Source organism: Corvus cornix, chromosome 11 (assembly GCF_000738735.6).
Source record: "Corvus cornix cornix isolate S_Up_H32 chromosome 11, ASM73873v5, whole genome shotgun sequence".
In the NCBI taxonomy this organism is placed as follows: Eukaryota; Metazoa; Chordata; class Aves; order Passeriformes; family Corvidae; genus Corvus; species Corvus cornix.
Genome location: NC_046341.1, coordinates 7,683,984 through 7,702,962, shown reverse-complemented (window position 1 = coordinate 7,702,962; position 18,979 = coordinate 7,683,984). Strand labels below are relative to the sequence as shown.

General features: G+C 48.1%; 1 protein-coding gene across 1 annotated transcript in view; it reads right to left on the bottom strand.

The window, feature by feature from the left end:
• The window catches only part of HYDIN (HYDIN axonemal central pair apparatus protein), a 54,323-nt gene that overhangs the window by 15,380 nt on the left and 19,964 nt on the right, over positions 1 to 18,979 (bottom strand). The window contains exons 6-12 of the mRNA XM_039558593.1: positions 15,628 to 15,811; positions 8,986 to 9,085; positions 6,371 to 6,489; positions 4,478 to 4,509; positions 4,142 to 4,209; positions 1,915 to 2,160; positions 1,555 to 1,649 (exon numbers count right to left, since the gene is read on the bottom strand). Coding sequence (XP_039414527.1) covers positions 1,555 to 1,649; positions 1,915 to 2,160; positions 4,142 to 4,209; positions 4,478 to 4,509; positions 6,371 to 6,489; positions 8,986 to 9,085; positions 15,628 to 15,811 — 844 coding nt within the window. The remainder of the gene's footprint in view (positions 1 to 1,554; positions 1,650 to 1,914; positions 2,161 to 4,141; positions 4,210 to 4,477; positions 4,510 to 6,370; positions 6,490 to 8,985; positions 9,086 to 15,627; positions 15,812 to 18,979) is intronic.

The window sequence follows — 18,979 nt, the reverse complement described above, 5'->3', positions numbered from 1 at the left end:
TTGCTCAACCCAAGGGATGCTCCTCAGAAGAAGAAGGTTATTCCCCCTCCAGTCTCTCTTTGGAGTGCTTGCCAAGGGAAGCTATTTACTCTCTCCTGGCTTCCTGACAGTGGAGCTGGATCTGCACAAAGGCTCAAGGCCAGAGGAAGCCAGGACTGCTCAAATACCACCCCAGCAGCCACACGGCTGGAGGACACTGCTAAGAGCCTGAAGAATAACTCTGCAAAGCCAGCTGAGCAAAACCCCAACACCAAAGTCTCCTTTCCCAAGGGGCCTTCAGTGCTTCTGAACAGCCCCTGAAGGACCGAAGCCCTCGCTTCCCACTGACCATCAGCTGCAGAGAGGTGCCCCAGTGCCCTCTGCTTTGGAAAAGTCAGCTCTAAATGGTTATAGCAGGGCAGGAAAGCAGTAAGCAGAAAAACCCCTGCAAGACGTGCCCTGTGGGCATGGCATGGCCTTCCTAAGCGTTCTCATCCTCTGGTTTCTCATGGACCTCCCTCTGCAGATGGGGCAGGAGAGCTGGAAATGCCCAGGGGAGGCAGCGAAGCCCTTACAGCAGCACAGCTGGACTGACACAGCTCTGCAGGTCAGGGCCTGGTACAAGCATGTCAAACCCATCCTTTCCATGCCAGGCCCACCCAGCCAAGGTGCTCTGCTTCCTGCAGGGGTGGAGAGCAGAATTTCACTGTGGAGTCAGGGAAAGCTGCCCTGGCAATCCCCCACTTCAGGGTTATGTTTATCCCCCAAACAGCTGGAAAAGCAGCAAGAGGAAGATTCACCCCGCTCCTCCTTGGCCCAGGAGGCTGAGTTTGGACTCTCAGACAACACCTGATGCTTCATCCACAAACACAAACAAGTCCACAGTGTCAGGGCTGGCTTTAACCAGCTCCAGAAGTTCAACCCATTCAACATGGAGAAGAAAAAACTCCTCCCAAGCCTATTTGCAAGCCTCTCACAGATTCCCCCTCCAGCAGCATTGGAGTAATGCTCTACTCACCACTGCATTCAAATTAAGGCACCGATTTTTCATCTGCCTACAATGACATAAATGCAGAAGAAATCTGTTGTCTTGAACAGAGTGAGTCCAGCTTTACAGCAGGAAGCTGAGGGCAAAGTGTGGCCCAGCAGGGGCTGGGCAGTTTGTGGCTGCAGAGTTTTTTCTGTCCCCACTGGAGATCCCTGCAGTGAATACAACTCATCTGCTCCCCAGGAGAGGAGAAATGAGATGAGGAAGAAAAGCAAACTGCTGTATACAATGATATCTCTCTCTTTAACAGCCACTTTCTGTCCTCATCCTTCCTCTGCCCACTTTCAATCAAAGAAATCACTCTCAAAAGCACAAGAATGGCTTCTGTACTTGATCATCTGGTACATGATTTCAGCTTGTGATTTTGGAAACAAAACAGCTCCTTCAGGAATATCCCAAGTGACCCAGCTAACAGAGGCCTCACACCAGTGCAGATCTCTCACTCACATGTGCTCAAAGCTGGCAGGGCTAAAGCCCTCCCACACACCAGTGAAACTTCAGCCCCACCAGCTGGACTCTTCCCAAACCTCGATATCCTGGGATCCCAGGGAGCGGATGGTCCCTCTGCAGGTGTAAATGCTAGAAAAGCTGGCAGAGAAATTTTCCAGCTTTTTACAGCCTCCTGTGAAAATCTCCATTCTCACGCAAACTAGCTGAGAAACGGTTTGCTATTTTGTAAACTATTTTGCAGGTGCAGGTTGTTCTGGAATACTGTGGATATTGTTTTGGTTCATTGAGAATAATATTTTGAGAATGGGGACTATTCCTTTCAGCCAATCACTTTGGTGGGTGGTTGACCGATGGGCCAATCATGTCATTTCTCTGTTGCGAACCAAGTTACATAAATGAGTTTGTAATTAATTAAATAATCCCATTTTATCCTGGACTTAAATTCTGTGTCGTTCTTCTCGCTGTCCCTGCGGACAACAGCAACATGCAGGGACTTATGTTAAATTCCCTTGGCTTCATAAAACCTTTAGCTCCCTTCCTCCAGGATGGGTGAGTGATTTTGAATATCTGAAGAGAGCTGCAAATGCTGGCCTCTCCCAAGCCGTCCTCAGGAATACAGAGGTTGAAGGCCATGGGTGCCAGGGAGGTGTTGGACAGGGAGCACCTCAAGGTGCGAGGAAAGCCTAAGAAAATGACACAAATATCCATTTAGGCATCAGTATCCCATGATTCCTGGTGTGAATGTCCTGGTAGGATAAAACTGTGCTTGGATTTTAGCTCTTTGTTATCTGAACTACAGCTCACCTCAGTTCCCTTTGACACTGATCCCAGATTGCTGCCTTGACAATGCCCAGTCTTAGCCCTGCTGAACACCACAAATTTCTCTCTGCTGGGGAGGAGCTCTCTCAGCTGCTTCAAATCAACACCAGTTCTTTCTCACTGGTGAGTGTGCTCCTTAAATGACCATTTTCTCTGAAAATTCAATCTGTAAAATTCCCTGCTAACTCCACCAACGCTCCCACCATTTTCAAGATGTAAAAGCAGTGATTTGTCATTGAGGAGAAGCTACAGTTAAAGAAAGGGAGGATGGAATTAGGAACTAGAACATGATGCAAAGCACCCTAATGGAGTTTCTCTGGGCAGGATCCTTAAGGCATCTCCTGATTTGGGGCAACCAGACTGAGCTCATGACAACTCACAGCCCATTCCACTGGAGGCAAACCTGAGCCTTGCTTCGAGATCAGCAATTAGGAACCACCTCACACAACAAACGGGGACATCACACCCACGCTGCTCACTGGCAGTGATTGCTGCCCCCAAAGGTTCACACCAGTTCACTCTGAGACTCCATCATGGAAAGCAAGGGATACAGCCACACCTCATGGGGATGTCCTGCAGAGCCAGGACACCAGCCCACAACCTGCTCTGCAGTGGACATCTGGCTTGGCTGGCCAGCTCTGTGTGGAGGAGACATCTCCCACAGGCTGCTTACCAAGAATGATTTGAACACAGATAGGGAGGAAAAGCCAACTGCAGGCACAGCCCAGAGCTTCTCCATGCCCATCAACAGTGGCCACTGCCAGCTCCAGCAGTGACTACAACACAGAGGCAAGAGGGACACAAAAAGGACAAATGGCACAAAACAGGCACGAGAAAGGCACAAAAAAGATGCCACAATCCCAAATGCCACTGAGGTCGCCGGACGCAGACAACAGTCAGCAGCACAGTTAAAAGAAACAAAGATACCACAGCTGCCTTCAGCTGAAGAGCCCTTAGGAATGAAATCAGATTAAGCAGGATGAATCTCCTATTACAGAACCATATTCCTGCCTGGTGCCTTTCTTATTATTTCACTTATTCGAAAGGAAACAAGAAGTGGCTCAGCAGTGATGCAGGGAAGAGAGGAAGCAGCTCAGGAAAGGTAATGAGTTTTCTTAAAAAGTCCATGAACAGCATGAAAATACAGAAGCATCCTGGGTGCAGAATGATAATAGCCCTTCAATCAATCCACAATTGATTTCACATTTAAACTGCAGATCATCTCAGTAAAAAGCCTTTTGTGAGCCTGAGATGGAGAACTGGAATCTGCATTTCAAAGGCAATGCTCTGGATGCTCAGCCACCGGCTCTCTCAGCAGAGCTGGGCTTTTAGTGGGGAAGGAGCTGGGCTGATGTAGGAGACACAGGTGCCTGAGGCAGACCTATTGCTAGGGCATCTGACCTGGTCAGCAATGATGTGCCCTCACAGCACCTAATTAACATCCGGCACTAAATGTCAGGCGGGTAAATGATGCCCTTGGGTTGCAACAGGAACACGTGCCCAGAGCAGCTATAGACTGGTAATGGCTTATGCTCCCTTCTCCTGCAGTCCCATCTCCTGGGCCCTCCTGGGACAAGGACTTTCATGGGCATTCTCCTGGCAAGGAACAGGAAGCTGGGGCAGAGGAGACTATGAGGGACACCAGAAAATACTGAGTTTTATTCTTTTGGTCATATTTGATCTCACGATGGCAAAATGCTGCCTAAGGCACCAGCAGCCCTGGAGTTAACACCCTGAAGAGGCTGTTTGGAGGAACACGAGTGACGGATGCTCTTACGTTCAAGTGCTCCATTTCAGCAATGCACAAACCTCTCCCACTGTGGTGGGAGCCCAGGGCACACTCACCAAAGGAGACGTCACCGAAGTGGAGGGCAGGCACATCAAAATGGAAAGTCGGTTCCATCACGAAGCCCCTGCAAGGACAAAGGCAGGGAGGCAGTGGCTTTGTTAAAGGGTATTGCAAAGGGTTCGGGTGTCTTTAGGGCTGGGGTGGATAAAAACTGCTGTCAGAGACACCCTGGGTTTCAAATCAACCCAGCATCCTGTGTTCAGCACAGCACCCATGTGGACAGGAGGCAGCCAAAGCAAAGTGGTCAGCAGCTGATGGGGCTCAGGGCACCATGGCAGGCAGGACATGCCCCTGAGTTGCTGCTGGCCCAATGAAGGATCCTAAACACACACCCAGAGATGCCTATGTGCCTCAGCTTCCCCATCTGTAACATGGTGGACACAGCGGTGTCCCTACAAAAGTGGACTCACTGTAACCGGCCTTCCCAGCCACAGATTCTCTGCTTCAATATTTCTTATCTGGAACTGGTGTTTGGGTGGACCATCTTTCCCAGGAGATCTTGACACACAGAGTCATTACAGGCAGGTTTTTGAGACAAGAATCCAGGGGATCCTCAACCATCCACTGCAGCAAGAGTTCTACACAGAGGACAGATGAAAGGACCAGCTTGGCACCACTGCACCAGCTGTCACAGCCACAAGCAATGGCTTAAACAACCGAACATGGGTGTCCTTAATCCAACACACCACCTCACATTCAGCAGACAGGCTCCAAACTGCAAAAGTCACTAGCATCCACTGAAATCAGCACTTGAAGCTGCACAAGACTCACAGATTTATTTCATGTTTAATGCCAATCAATGCCCACTCTGCCTTTTAGTTAAAAATCAGGGGCCACAGTGAACTGTGCCTTCTATTTTATTCACCAGACTGCTCTACACATCTCGACAAGCAAAACCTGCCCTTGCTCAAGGAGAAAGCTGCTTATGCAATATTATCCCATGACCAGTTTGGGGGAGGGACAGAGGAGAATAAATTATTTGATTGTGAAATGTTCCCTCTTCATTTAAAAAGAAGAAAAAAAAAAGGCAGCACTTTTCTGCAAACAAAAAGCCAGCAAAATTGTTTCTCTACTGAGGTCAGACCTACTCACCACTCTTCTCTTCAAAAGTAATAACCTTCTTGGGGTTTTTTTTATAAATTTCCCTTAATCTATTGGTAAAATCAAGTGCAGATTCCTTTCATTTCCCTACTACCTTGATCCAGTGCCTCCCAACAGCAGCAGCCTAGACACAGCCAGCTCCAAAGCTCCAGAGCATCCAGCAGCAGCTTTCCTGCCTACCCCATGTTATCCCACCAGCCCATGGCTCAGATGTGCTGGGACAAGCCCTCACTTGAGGCTCCTGAGCTGAGGTTTACCTGCAGTCTAGCTGCTTAGCACAGCACTAACAGTGTCATTTACTCATTCACCTTTTCTTACGTAATGAAAATAATAAATTGATAGAGAGAAACAAGGTATCAGCATCAAAAATGCATCAAGAGCACAATCTTTTTGTAAGAAAACAACTCAGTGGGTCCTTTCCTGCTACAAACAAGCTTTTGAAAGTGTCTGGCATGATGTAGTGCTTCATTTCCTACCTCTTTCAGTTGCTCTCTTATTTTTTTTGCAGACTTGACACCACTGGGATGGAAACAAAGAGGTAGAAAATGACTTTTCTTCCTTTTCAGAAATGCTTTGTTCTTTCTAGAGCCAGAGATATACACCATGGCTGAAGTATGATGAGGGACTGGTCAGCAAGGGAAAGCACTCCCAAGCCCTTTGAGAGGGCCAGTGCTGAGCCAGGAGGATGGATGGCTTTCCTCTGACTCTCAGAAACAGGCAGGAGGCACTGGACTGAAAACTGTTTGCAGTGGACTCGAACTCAGATGCAGCCAGTTTGTTCCAGCTGCTTTTGGACAGCCTGAGCTCAAAGGTGATTTGTGGCTGGGACTGGAACAAAAGCCTCTGAACATGCAGCTTTTTGATCCAGTGTTGCTTTCATGTGCCAAGGGGTTTTGCAGGAAGGCTCCCGGCTGATCTCCAAGGGAGGCTGCCAAAAAGCAGGGATTGGGGTTCCATGAACAACAGACACACCTTTCCAACCCCATCAGAAAGATCCAGATTCCAAGAACCCCCCCAAATTTGACTTGTATCACAACTACCCAAGTTGCCAGGAATTCCATAGGTCCACAAAGCTCACTGCTGCCCCTGAAGCCACCAGGATCCACTCCAACCCTGCTGCTCACCTCATAGCTGTGGGCTGCTCTGACAAAAACCTCCCCAATGTCCAGTTCCTCAAAGCTGAAGTAGAGCTGGGGCCCAAGGCCTTCCCCTATGAGGAGCAGGGGCAGCCTGGTCTCACGGCCTGGGGAGAGATTTCTATTTCAGTACAGCAATTCCCTCTGCTATCCTGCATTTTCCAGGCTGCCTTAGTGCTAGTCCCTGACTCTGAGCTGCCTGGGACCAGCTCCTGTTGTTCCAGGAGAAGATACGGACCCTTCTCTTCCCTCAGGAGATATGCCTTGGATCTGGCTTCCAATTTCTAACCCACCCCTAGGGCTGGTTTCCAATTTGGCCACCAGTTTTCACTCTGAAGAAGCAATGCTCAGTTTAAAATTATCTCTGATTTCCTTCCCATGCAGTTAAAGGAACTTTGAAATTCATTCAGTGAAGGCACAAAGCTCGCAAAGAGTTTGGCATTGCTGCCTGGCTTGCAAGTAAATGAGGGTGTAGGTGACACAACTGCACAGGACTTTGTTGCCAAAGTCCTCGGCTTCTCTGCTTTCTGAGATCAGATCAACTTCTCTGCTTTTCAGTATCTTGTTGACAGAATCTCCCCATATTTTGTGACTGGCTTTGAACAAAATTCTCATCTGACCACATCGATAAACAGAGATCCACAGTTTCACATGACACAGGACATCACAACATAAAGGAGAAATCATCATTTGGGATTTTTTGAGCAACTAAGAAAGTTCATTTTGAGCTTCAGTACTTGCTATGAGCAAATTTCCAACCACTTCTTCACTGCTGGCTTTGCCAGTTGCCCAGAGTTGATCAATTCTGTAAATCACCTGATCCAGAAGTACCTGCCAAGTAATTTATGGAGGCATCTTCAGTACAAGTAGAGGCCAACAAAACCCCTTTCCAGTGGGGCAGGAGATCCAGCTGCACAATGCACTGCACTGGGAAAAAGCTCCCAGATATCTGCAGCATGGGGCACACAGTATCTGCAAATCCTCATCCCAAGGGATTTGGGACTAGCAGAGAAATGCCCGAGGAAGGCAGTCACATTTCTTGAAGAGATTAAGAAGCAAAAGTAAACAACTTGCCAGTTAAAGATGGCTGTTTTCTTCAATTATTTTTGCACCCAGGGACCATGACTCTGGGACAATTCCCACCCTGACAATCCACTGGATCAGCTCTGATCTGTAAGGAAATGCATCATTTAAAAGACTACTTGAGAGCCTCTTCCAAGGGGCCAAAGGAAGAGTTAAGCTCTCCCAAGGGCCTCTCAGAGTCATTCAGGAACAGGCTGCTTTTTCTCAACACACATCTTTTGCCCTGGTTCCTCTAAGTCCCAGGCCAGCACAAGGCTTGCATGCAAGTAGTTTTTCTCTGTCATGAAAAAGCTGTCCTGGCACAACCCCAGGAGAGTCCTGCAGCAAAGTGCTGGACAACGCCATCACCAGAGCCAAAAGCATAGCTCTGAAAAAGGAATCCCTTGGGAACATCTTTTTAAATCCATCCTTTCCTTCCACAGCTCCCACAATTGCAGCTGGTGGGCAGCAAGACAGTTTGTTAGCACAAGCCCTGAGTAATTGCTGTAGATGGCATTTGCTGAGTAAACCCTGCACAATTACTGTGTAAATAGGAAGCTGTTTCATGGCATTTGTATCCATCACTTGGAGCAGGAAGGCAAGAACAGAGCAGCTGGGCTAGGGATTGCAGCACCCTCCAGAAGGGAGCTCAGCTGCTGGAGGACCTTGGGCCTCACACCTCTTCCTTTTAAGATGGGCAAACCCAGAATATTCCCTGAATGGAAATCTGGCAGCCATCTCCCACTCCTGAAAAACACCTAAGCAGCACCATGCAGAGACAGAGAGGAAGGACAAGGTAACCTGAACCACGCCATGTGCTCTGAGCATTCCCTGCCCTGTGCCAGCACAGCAAAGCCACCACCTCTGAGATAGGGTCATTCAGGTGGGGAAAGGACAGCTGCTCCCAGAAAGGAACTTGATGGCACTTCTGGAAGACGGGACAAGCATATGACTCTGTTTGTATAGCAGGGTGCTCATCCTTCCGAGCACAGCAAGGCCCATACAACACCACCTGGAGGAACTGAGAGCCACAAGGTGACAATTCCCACACAGGGAGAGAGGCTCGTGCTGGCCAGGGGTGGTCCTTCTGCAGACACCCTGGGCTCAGCAACCTCTGGTCCAGCAGTGTCTGGACCGTGGGAGGGGATCCAGGATCAGGGAGTGCATTTCTAACTTGGCTCCTACTGCCTGATGGTGAATCCATGTAAAAATGACCCATGCTGGAGGTCAGTGGTCTAGAAGATTTTAGTACTCATTCACTAAGGCTTTTCTGCTCTGTAGCTCTTTGGCCTTTGAGGAAACACTAGCAAAGCTATGGCATGAAAGCTTATCCCTGCACTGCCTGGATTGTTGTGGGATCAGTGATCCAGAGCCAGGCGCCTCCAGCTTGTATGGGAAATCCCCTGGAAGTTGCAGGGACAGCAGGGATGTGCCCTGCTGACCACAGACCCTTCCCAGCAATTACACAGAAGCCCAGTGATCTGGGAGAGTATTTGCACCTCGCCTTCACTGGGGTGAGAGGGCAGGAGAAGGAGCTGTACCTGAGATGTCGCAGTAAACTGCTTGCTCATAGACCCGGGCTGCTTGGGGCTTAAAGAACACATTGATTTCAGCTGAACAATTCGGCCTGATCTCTCCCTCCTAAAGCAGAAGGCGACAGCAAAACATCCATCTTCAAACATCGCATTTCTTGTTTTCGACCATAGCCCTGTAAGCCTTTACTTAGAGCATCAATGACAAGCAAGAAGCAAGCAATGCTTATCAACAATACTGATAACAGTTTGGAAGCAGCTGCAAAAAAATCTCTCTAAGTGCCTTACCTTTACTGGCACCTGGTAGTAGATTTAAACCAGGGGTTTAAGTCTGGGCCAGGCTACCTGTGTGTCTGTAACTGTCTGCTGCTTCCTCAGGGTCTTCTCTCTCTGCTTCTCTCCCAAAGAGTCCTGGAACTGATGCTCAGTCCCAAGGAGCCTTGTCATGCATTTTTGGAGGATCTCACTAAAGGATATCACTTCTAGAAACTGTTTTTAAAAAAAGGCATGACTTACATTTTCTCAAACCCCAGCATTACAACTGTTTCTTAATGCACTTGTTGACATAAATACATGAACCTCTGATAACTGTAATAACACTCCACAAGGAATGAACAATTTAGCTTACAGAAGGAGACAAAAAGAACAGTTATTTTTTCTATCAAGAAAGTGAGGCTTTGATTCTGCTTGCTGCTGGGTATCCCCACTACTCTGTCCAAAAGTCTTGAACTGACTGGAGCCTCCAGCTCTCCTGAAGCATAAATATTAAATAACTATAATATTGCCCATCAACTTGACACTTAGAGCTCAAAGGACAACCCCTCCAGGAATTAAAGAGCTGTGACATGGTAAATCACTGGGGTGCCGCTGCAAGTAATTCCCTAACGCACAGCTTGCTTAGAGTTACCAGAACAGAGGAAAGGACGGAGAGAAAAAAACCAAAACTGTTTCAAATACCCACAAAACAATAAGAAGGAAAGGAAAGTCTGAAAGAATTAATTCACTTGGATTTTACTCAAAACCTAGAGGAAACACATTTTCTAGATCTTCTAGCCAGCAAGCAACTGGATGAAGATGAAGCCTCACTATCCAACAACACGCTTGCTTGAGGAACATCAGCTGGCAACCCACACTCAGCATGTGAGACATCAGACCCCTCAGGTTCTATCAGAATGCTGCATGGACTCACCAGCATCCAGAGAATAATCTTGGATTGACAGGAATAAAAAGCATCTGGGTTGCTCTGAACAACATCAGCTCTGCTACAACACCTGGAGCTTGGCTAAGTGGAGCACTGAGAAGAAACACTTGGATGATCATTTCCCTGGCTTGGCTAATTAGGGTCTAATAATTCACCAGTGCTCATCACCCAGCTGCTTGCTGTGTGTTTAACAGCCTGAATTCAGTGCTCTCACCCTGGGCAGAGCCTCCCAGGTGAGGGGGATGCACTAGGCAGCTGCTTGCCTTTGCTTCAATCTCAACAGCTGGAGGTGAATGCACACCTCAGCTCCACGGTGTTCAGCACTTCTCTTAAAGGTACTGCCTGGGCTGAGCTCCCCAGAGGCACCATTTGGTCCTTCAGCTGCTGTGGCCTCTGCCCAGAGAGCTGCAGCCAGCCCTTGTTTGGTTCCTTCACACTGCCTTGCCAGGCCTGCCAGCACCATCAGCTACACAAACAACCCCTGCTGATACGCTGGGGAAGGCCATTAATGAAATGTCAAGAGCAGTGATGATGCACGAGGTCATCATCTTCTAGAGGTGTGTAAAGCAGGGAAGGAGAGCACATCCTGAGCCTTAAACCCAAAACACACTGCTGCAGTAAAAGGGAGGGGAGTTCAGCAACAAGTGGGAAAGAAATGAGCCCAAATTACAGAAATGCCACACAGGTCACTCCAAGGAAAAGCCTCCATTTGCTCTGAGACTCATGTGCCAGACAGCAAACTGGGGAGAAGGTACTTGAATGAGACAGGACAGGAGCAGTGATGCTGAGGGTGCAAACTGATGCCAGGATTTGACTGTAGTCCTGCCATCAAGGCTTATGAGGGCTGTGCACCAACAGGTTACCAGGGACAGGCACCTTAGAGTTTGTGCTGGCTGTCAGACAGTGCCTACCATAAACTGAGCATCCAGTTTTCTGGAACTGTGTTATTTCTTGCAAGACTTGGGGATCTTGGTGTAAAATATGACTCTGCTTTTTCAGATTTTACACCACATCCTCCTTTAGTGTAACACTGGCTGCTCTGAAACCGAGTTCCAACAAACAAGAACAAGGTCTCAGAGCCAAATCACTACTGGGAAACCCAGAGAGCATCCCTCCTTCCACCAAGGCCAGAAATCAAACTTCTTGGAGCCTAACACAGCACTATCAGTCCTTCAGGTCGACCATCTCACAAAGTGCTGTTTGGCTGTTCCTCCTGCTGGATTGCAGGCTGATGGTACTCACTGGTCTGTTTTATGTGCTGCCATCAGATCTATTGGTCCTGTGGACACTGGGGCAGTTCAGTTATTACTCAGAGGCTGACAGAGGCAATACATCTCCTGTTAATGGAAGAAAGTATAATACAATTCATAAGCAAAAATGAAGCTAAGCAGGAGAGGAAGAAAATTAAAAAGAACCTTAGGCCTGATGAATATGCATCTGCTAACAACAGTGCTCTGTTCTAGCTGAGTGAGTTTAGCTGACTTTGGGATTTGTCAAATGCCAAGGCCAGCACATCTGTGACAGAAATATAACTGACACAGGGATCTTGCCCCACTGCTTTGGAGCACAGGAACAATAATACATCACAGAGGCAAGGAAAGGGACAGACCTGACTGGACAGGGGACCTGGGAAGGGGGTGCAGGGCCACAAGGCAGGGACAAGGGTTGGAGATGATAACCAGCCCATGCTTGATGCTTGTGACAGCTGTGTTTTGCTGTGAGCTGTGTCCATGTAATTTGTCCTGCTCTGGTCACTGTCTACTGAGCTGTGGGTGAACAGGACTAGGATAGCAAACTTATCTGTTCCCCCACTAAGCCCTGGCAGCCAGACAGACCTACTGCGTGCCTGAGCCCCTAAAGTGACTTGCAACAACTATCCCAACTGCAGTGGTGGATACTGAAGCCCTGCACTCATATCCTTGCTCCCAAGAAAACCAGTTAAAAACTCAAGACTCCTGAGCTCCTGAGATCAAATCACCATTCTGCAGGATTCTGTATATTTGGATGGAAACTTTTGGCAATATATCACAGAGAGCTTCCCTGTACTGTCTGGGAAACTGAAAGCCAGGGCATTTGACTCTAAAGGTGGAGGGTAAGAAGAAATCATCAGTTACACATAGTCTACTATTCTGTACTATTCAACCAAATTCTTTCAAGATATAACATATTGTGGAAAACTTCTGCCATTTCTCCTTTCATTACGGCAGTATGTCAGTCAGTATGTCAAAGCTAGAAAATGTTGTTAGATATTTCTCCTGGGAAATTAAAATAGCTGTTGAAGAGGTTCCTCACATGCCTGCCTCCCCATAGGATAAAAAGAACTACTAGTCCAAAGGATGTGCCTCGTTACCCACCCTTGCAGACTACAGCTACATGTGTGTGAGCCTTGGGACACCTCAGGAGTCAGTGCTCTGCCTGGGCTGGCACATTCTCTATAGGATGGCCATTGAGCCAGAGCACAGAAAACTGCTGTGGATGCAAACCAGGACAGAAGTGAAGCTAAGCAGAGCTGTGAACATGACAGTACACCACTTCTGGCACCATGTCAGCCTCCACCAGGCTGCCACGGGCAGGTGGCCTGAAATACAGATGGTGGATGGCTGATGACACAGCACAAAATCTCCAGCTGTTGTTCCCTGGCTTTGCTACAGCATCCAGCGACGCAATACAGGAGGGGCTAGCTCAGAAGCTCACCATGACTCACAGCTACAGAAGTGATCTCTGTGCAACCAGAAATACACGTGGACCCTGTTTCTCCTCTCTCAGCCCCTAAACGATGAGAATGTGATGGACTGGTCTTGAAAAGCTGGATACCACCAGCGTTTGGCCAAATCGCCGCCTCAGTTTGGCAGAGGGGGAAGGCAATCCACAGAAAGGAAATCATTGCTCAGAGCAGACAGGAAAACAAGACAGAGCTGGCAACAGAAGTACTGAAATGGCACCCAAAGAGCAGCCTGTTAGTTCAGGGCACCCAGGAGAAAGGCAGTGACAAAGCTATCATCTGCCTCTTTCAATAAATAACTGCAAGCTGTGGGATGGACCAGAGCTCCCACTGGACATGGTGCCTTCTGCCAAACATTGAAGCGCTTGGCAATAACCTCTCCTTTGGATGGGGACCGGTTTCCCCAGGTGAGGTGGAGATTTGCAGGAACAAACAATGCTGTTATCTCCTGAGCCAACCCTAGGTCTATAACCCAGCCATCTTGAAGACCACCTCCATCAGCTAAGAGTTAACACATGACACTGGGGAGTCATGACCAGGCAATGACAGGAGAGTGATGACTCGTCAAGGTCAGGGCAATGGTAACAAATCCTTGTCCTCCCTTTCCTCTGGTTTCTATTTCCAAGGAGTCAGCTCCCACGTGTCTGCAGTGTGATTTACAGCTAAGCTGTGGTGGAGAATGTGCAGCAAAAAGCAAGGACTTTCTCCTTTGGTAGCCACCTGGGCTTCTTGCACAGCTGCTTCTGCTGACCCATCATGTGTATTTGCAAAAATAAAACACAATTTGAGATGCGCTTGGCAAGTCAGAGTTGCGTAACAGTTTGTTTCCCACGGGCTTGGATGGATGCTCAAAATGTTCATGGTCACATGGCGATTCCAAAAATCCCTGCCTCCTCTTTTTGTTAGGATTTTCATCAGTGACTTAACCCTATACAGACTACAGTGACCTGCTGGAGCTTCTAAAGACAGCAGCACCTGAAAATACTGGCAGCTAATGGCCCACACAGCAAAGCTTCTGCACAAGCCCTGCAAAGCCACCCTGCCCAGAAAGCCTTTCCAAGACTACTATCCCTCCACCAGCTTCCTAATTTCTGGAAGCGATTACTTCCTCCAGCCACTTGTCACAAGGCTTTGATTTTCTATAGGGTGCTCCCAGACATCATAGGTGATGGGTGGGAAGAAGAGAGCAGCCACTGTTGGCCAGAAGGTCAGAGGCAGAAAGATCCCAGCTTTGGGGGCCTCTCCAGCAGATGGACTGGCTGCACAAGGGGAGTCTCTTTCCAAGCTAAAGTTACAGGGCCGTCACCACAGAGGAGGTTGTAGAAGTCAGTGGCAGTGGAATTTTAGATTCTGTATTTGATAAAGAGGATCAGACACTATCATTTGGTATAAAGACACCCATATGCCAGAGCAGGGAGTAGACAGACAGGATCAAAACTCCAAATGTGAAACCAAATGTTCCATAAATAATGGCATTAAAGGAAATCAAAAGATTGATAATGCTGGACAAAACAGAAGGTAGTAGCCCACTTATGTTCAGTTGTAGAGCAAACCATGTAACATTAAAACAGCCTTTTAAGAAGGGTTTCCACTCAAGATTTGAGGCCAGGCCATGCTTTATGTCTGTCCGTCATTAGATGGAGTACCAGAACTCTACTATGGGCAGCCAGACTTCTGGAGCTCACCTTCGTGCACTTCAGGAGCACAGGGCAGGTTAAGTCAGTTGTGGAGACATGGCCTCACTGTAATGAAAAGCAGGAGCCTGGGGAAACACTCCAAAATCAGCTCAGCACACCACAGGATGCTCTTAATGCTCAGCTGATCAGCTCCCACTGTCTGCAATATTCCTACTGCTCTGACACAAGCTTTTGGTCACATCATGCTGCTGTCAGCTTCAGTGGTGTAAAACTTGCATTGTTCTGACACTGGTGGCTCTTGGCCTTAGATGGGCTGTAGGAGTAACCAAGAAGAGAACGTGATCCTGTTCTTTGGGAGGAAAAAAAAGTGTTTAACCTTTTTTAAAAGAAAGCAGAGGTTGGGATTATTCTGGGGTTTACTCAAATGTGAAAAGGGGTTTTGCACTGCACAGACAGTAGGCATTCTTCATCTCACACCTTGCAAATACTCAGAATTTGGGCTCTGGGTGATGGAAGGACATGGGGGTCTGCTTGCATAAACAGAAAAGCAAAATATTTTCTGTCCCTGTGTGCAATAGAAAAGTCCATTTAAACCTGCCAGCCTTGTGTCCAAGCTCACAAATGATGCTGGAAAGGAGACTCAGACATGGTTCATTCCAGGTTACAGGAAGGGATTGGCATTTCTGTGATTAACCTTAGGAAGAATTTGGCCTGCTTTCCACAGAAAACCAGTACATGCTTCAGTGAACTGACAGTGCTCCAACACCCTCTGTTACTCCCCAAACACTATGTGTAAGATGTATCCTTACCTACAGTAACTGATCCCTCTGGACACTGCAAGGACACACATGGAGTGCTCTTGATGTCAAGCCCTTGCAGCAGAGCTCGGCTTTGTCAGGCTCCCGTCCCTGCCAGAAACCCACAGGGCAGAAATGCTTTTTGCAATCAGCTCTCCAGCCTCACCAGAATCCCGATGACTTCTCTCTTGGCACACAAAGCCAGCTGAGGCAGGGATCTGTCGAGTGACCTCATTCAGGGATGAGGAGGAAGAGGAAGAGAAGCAGGAAGGGAGGTTCTCAGCCATCACTTACCTTTGGCTCAAGGGAGAAAATGTCATTGTTGAACAGCATGGGGTCTCCTTGCAGCCTTGCCCTCTCTCTCTGGATGGTGCGGGTGAGAAGAGCAGAGTGTTCTCGGTGAGTGGTGTCCACTCTGTGCTCCTTCAGAAAATCAGATAACTTGTCCTTTTCCTGCCGACACAGCCTGTGATACTGCCTGCAGCCACAGGAGAGACAAGCCCAGCAGGTTGTTTAATCAGCCACGTATTTGCAGAGAGAAGTGGAAGTGCAGGGTCAGCTCCTCAGCAAGGGGCTGACCCCGAGCCATGGGGTCCCAACTGGATCAGAGGATCACTTGTTGTTCACTGGCACAGCACACAGTTTTACTCCACACTTACAATCTCAAGAGAGGTTTCAAAAGCCAGCAGCCCTCAAGAGAACCTCAAAGCCCCTGCCACAACTGTGGGAGAATCCACTACCCACCACAAGTGGCTTTTCCTTGCACTGAGCTGCTCATGGGACGTAGATAAAGATCAAGAAACGCCTACTGCAGGACTTTCCTGGGAAGGCAAGAAGAAGCTGAGCTTCAGCTGCAGGTTACCAGCATCACTCTTTGCTCCTTTCCTTTCGGACCTGCAGGGATAAGCAAACTCTGTCTGCCCCATTCCCTGCACTACCTTCCACCAGCTCTCCCTTACTTGGTAGCTGCAGCAGAAATCACTTTAGTGTTTAAAGATCACAACCAAGAGATGAGAAGGAAGCACTGCTACAGAGCAGTTCCTTCTGAGCTGACAGGTCACTGTCCCCGCTTCATGCTCCAGTCCCCTGGCCAAGAAGAACCAGCAGGTGACGACGGGGGGGACGAGTGGAAGCTCCATATGGAGTGAATCGAGGGAGTGCAGTATAAGCAGGACAGTGATCATCACGCAGCCCAATTCAAATACAATTAGAGAGGAAATACAGTCATGGACATTACCAGCTGCACACAGACAGAGCCTCAGGCTAACACTGTCACCAGCACCAAAAATACTCGCTGTGGCTGCTCCCTACAGAGCACGATCGGAAATGTCTCTCCATGGCTGACCTACAGTGCCGGGCACGGGGAGGGCTCCCACCACTGGGATAAACCACCCTGGACTCAACCTCCATCAACAGACAATAATTCCACCATGATGTGACAGAAAGTCCTGTAGGAGGGAGACAGAGCAAACTCGTGGATAGACCTTCTCATGATCTAGAGATTTTTGGGTCCCCTCCCAGTACAGGGTCCTGCACTACCCTCCTCTCATGAAAGTCCTCTCTGCTCCGAGATGTCAAAAGCCTCTCTGACACCAGGACAGTGGCCTTAGAACTATGACCATCCTTAAGATTGCAAGTAAGGAAGAACATCCTGGTCAAAGTCTAGGACACAAACTGGCACGAAAGCAAATCTAAGTGGGAAAAAAGTCTGGTCAAACTTAGCTGTGGGGAAACCTGTTTTTTTTTGAGGGGAAAGAGGATCACTCAGAGTCCAGGCTGAGATGGGCAGGTGGGAAGAAATGGGTAAAGAATGGTCCAGGGAAGTATCCAGAGAAGGCTGTGAGATTTTCTTTTAACACACTGAGCTTACATGGAAGTCAGAGACTGTGTAATTAAATAGAGAACAGTGGAAAACTAGTTTTGGCCTGCAAGGCATTTCTGACCTAATTACGTTGAACTTTATTTGCTCAGAAGCCCTTAAAAAGTGCTGCAGTTTGAGGCAGTTTCCTGATCAGGTCTGGGTTCAGACTAACTCCTATGAACCCACACCCATCCAAGTCCGAAAAGTCACACAAGGACTCCCTGAATCACCTAAGCTTTTCAGTGTAATTTCTAATCCATCCCCCTGGGCTGTAAGTGTTTCTCTACTGCCTGAAATGGGAACTTCAAAGCTTCCCCAAACACACCCTTTGAAGAAGCAGGCCCATCTCTCACCACCATGAAGACCCACAGTGCCCAAGCCAAAAGCACTTCCAAGCCCTGTGTGGCACTTCCTTCCTTGCAGAATCCTCCACCTCCAATCCCTCCCCAGCCTCTAAGGAAGGGTACAAATTCCTCATTGTGCTGGAATCCGGGACAGTGCAGGGCAATTCAACATCCTACAGCAGGATGGCCTCAACTCTCTGGGCCAGCGAAGACCCCTGCCCTGCACAGCATTGGAAAGGAACCTGACATTTTGTCAAAGCTGGAATGGAGGGAGCTGCAGTGAGCATCAGAACAGCTGAGCCACCTGCAGCTGCATTAAGTCCTACTGCTCAGTGCAGTCCCAGGTAAGGAGTGTTGACACTCTCCTCAGCCTCATGGACCCTCTGTTGCCCAGAGATCTCTGGACCTCAGGGGTTTATGGCTTCCACAAACAAGAATTTGCTCTCTGAGGAAATCCAGTCATTGCAATCAAACCTTCTTCCTCAAAACATCACCCTCAGCTGGAGTATAGATGGAACTGGAATGGGAAGTGCTGAGCTCCATTATCCTGAAGCCCAGGTTCACATACCCTGATGTCTGGATGGTTTACCCTAAACCATTTAGAAACACCAATATTTCCTGAAGCCATATGTTAGTTTTACCCTTGGGCAGGGTATCTCACTGAAATGCATCTTTCAAACTCACCTCAGTTTCAGTTGATCCTCCTCTTCCTGAATAGCAAAAGCCTTCCACTGGAAGCAGACTGTGACATAATTTTGGTTGGGAATGACCAGAAGAAAAGTGTCACAGCTTTTAGCTGATTGAGCAGTTTCATGGATCAGTACATTTATCACATCCCTACAGCTGTGTGAGGATGTCCTAGACACCACCTTAAGCACTTATTTCTGGGTATGTTTGTAGAGATTTGTCCCCAAGGGGACAGTATTTACAGTGAGATTTCTCAGATGTGCTCAGGTGACCCACTCAGATCACAGGGAATTCTGCATCAAAGTCATTCAGGTGACTCTGAGGAGTCACAGCTTGCCCAGGGTCTCCTGCAGGCGTTCCTGTCTCTCCCCATCTCTTGTTGCTGACAAGGAAGGATGCCTGGGGGCATGTGGGCAGAAAAGGGGGATCCAGAAGAACAAGTGAAGTGACAGCCCACGGCAGGAGGGGACACAGGCGAGGAAACACGACCCAATACTCTACAACATTCAAGATGACAAGATCACTACAAAATGAACACCATGAAAACTATCATCATCTCCCTGTCTAAACCCATGGCCACATCAGTCTTGAAATATTTGGGATTGTTCTGATCTCAAAAACCAAGCTGAAGCATTTCAAATTAAATAAAGAAGGGCAGAAAGAAAGTTTAAAAGTACAGAGCAGCTTCTGTATGAAGATTGAATGGGATTTCTCAACCTAGAAATTGAAGAGAAGATAGATAGGAGAGGTTTGC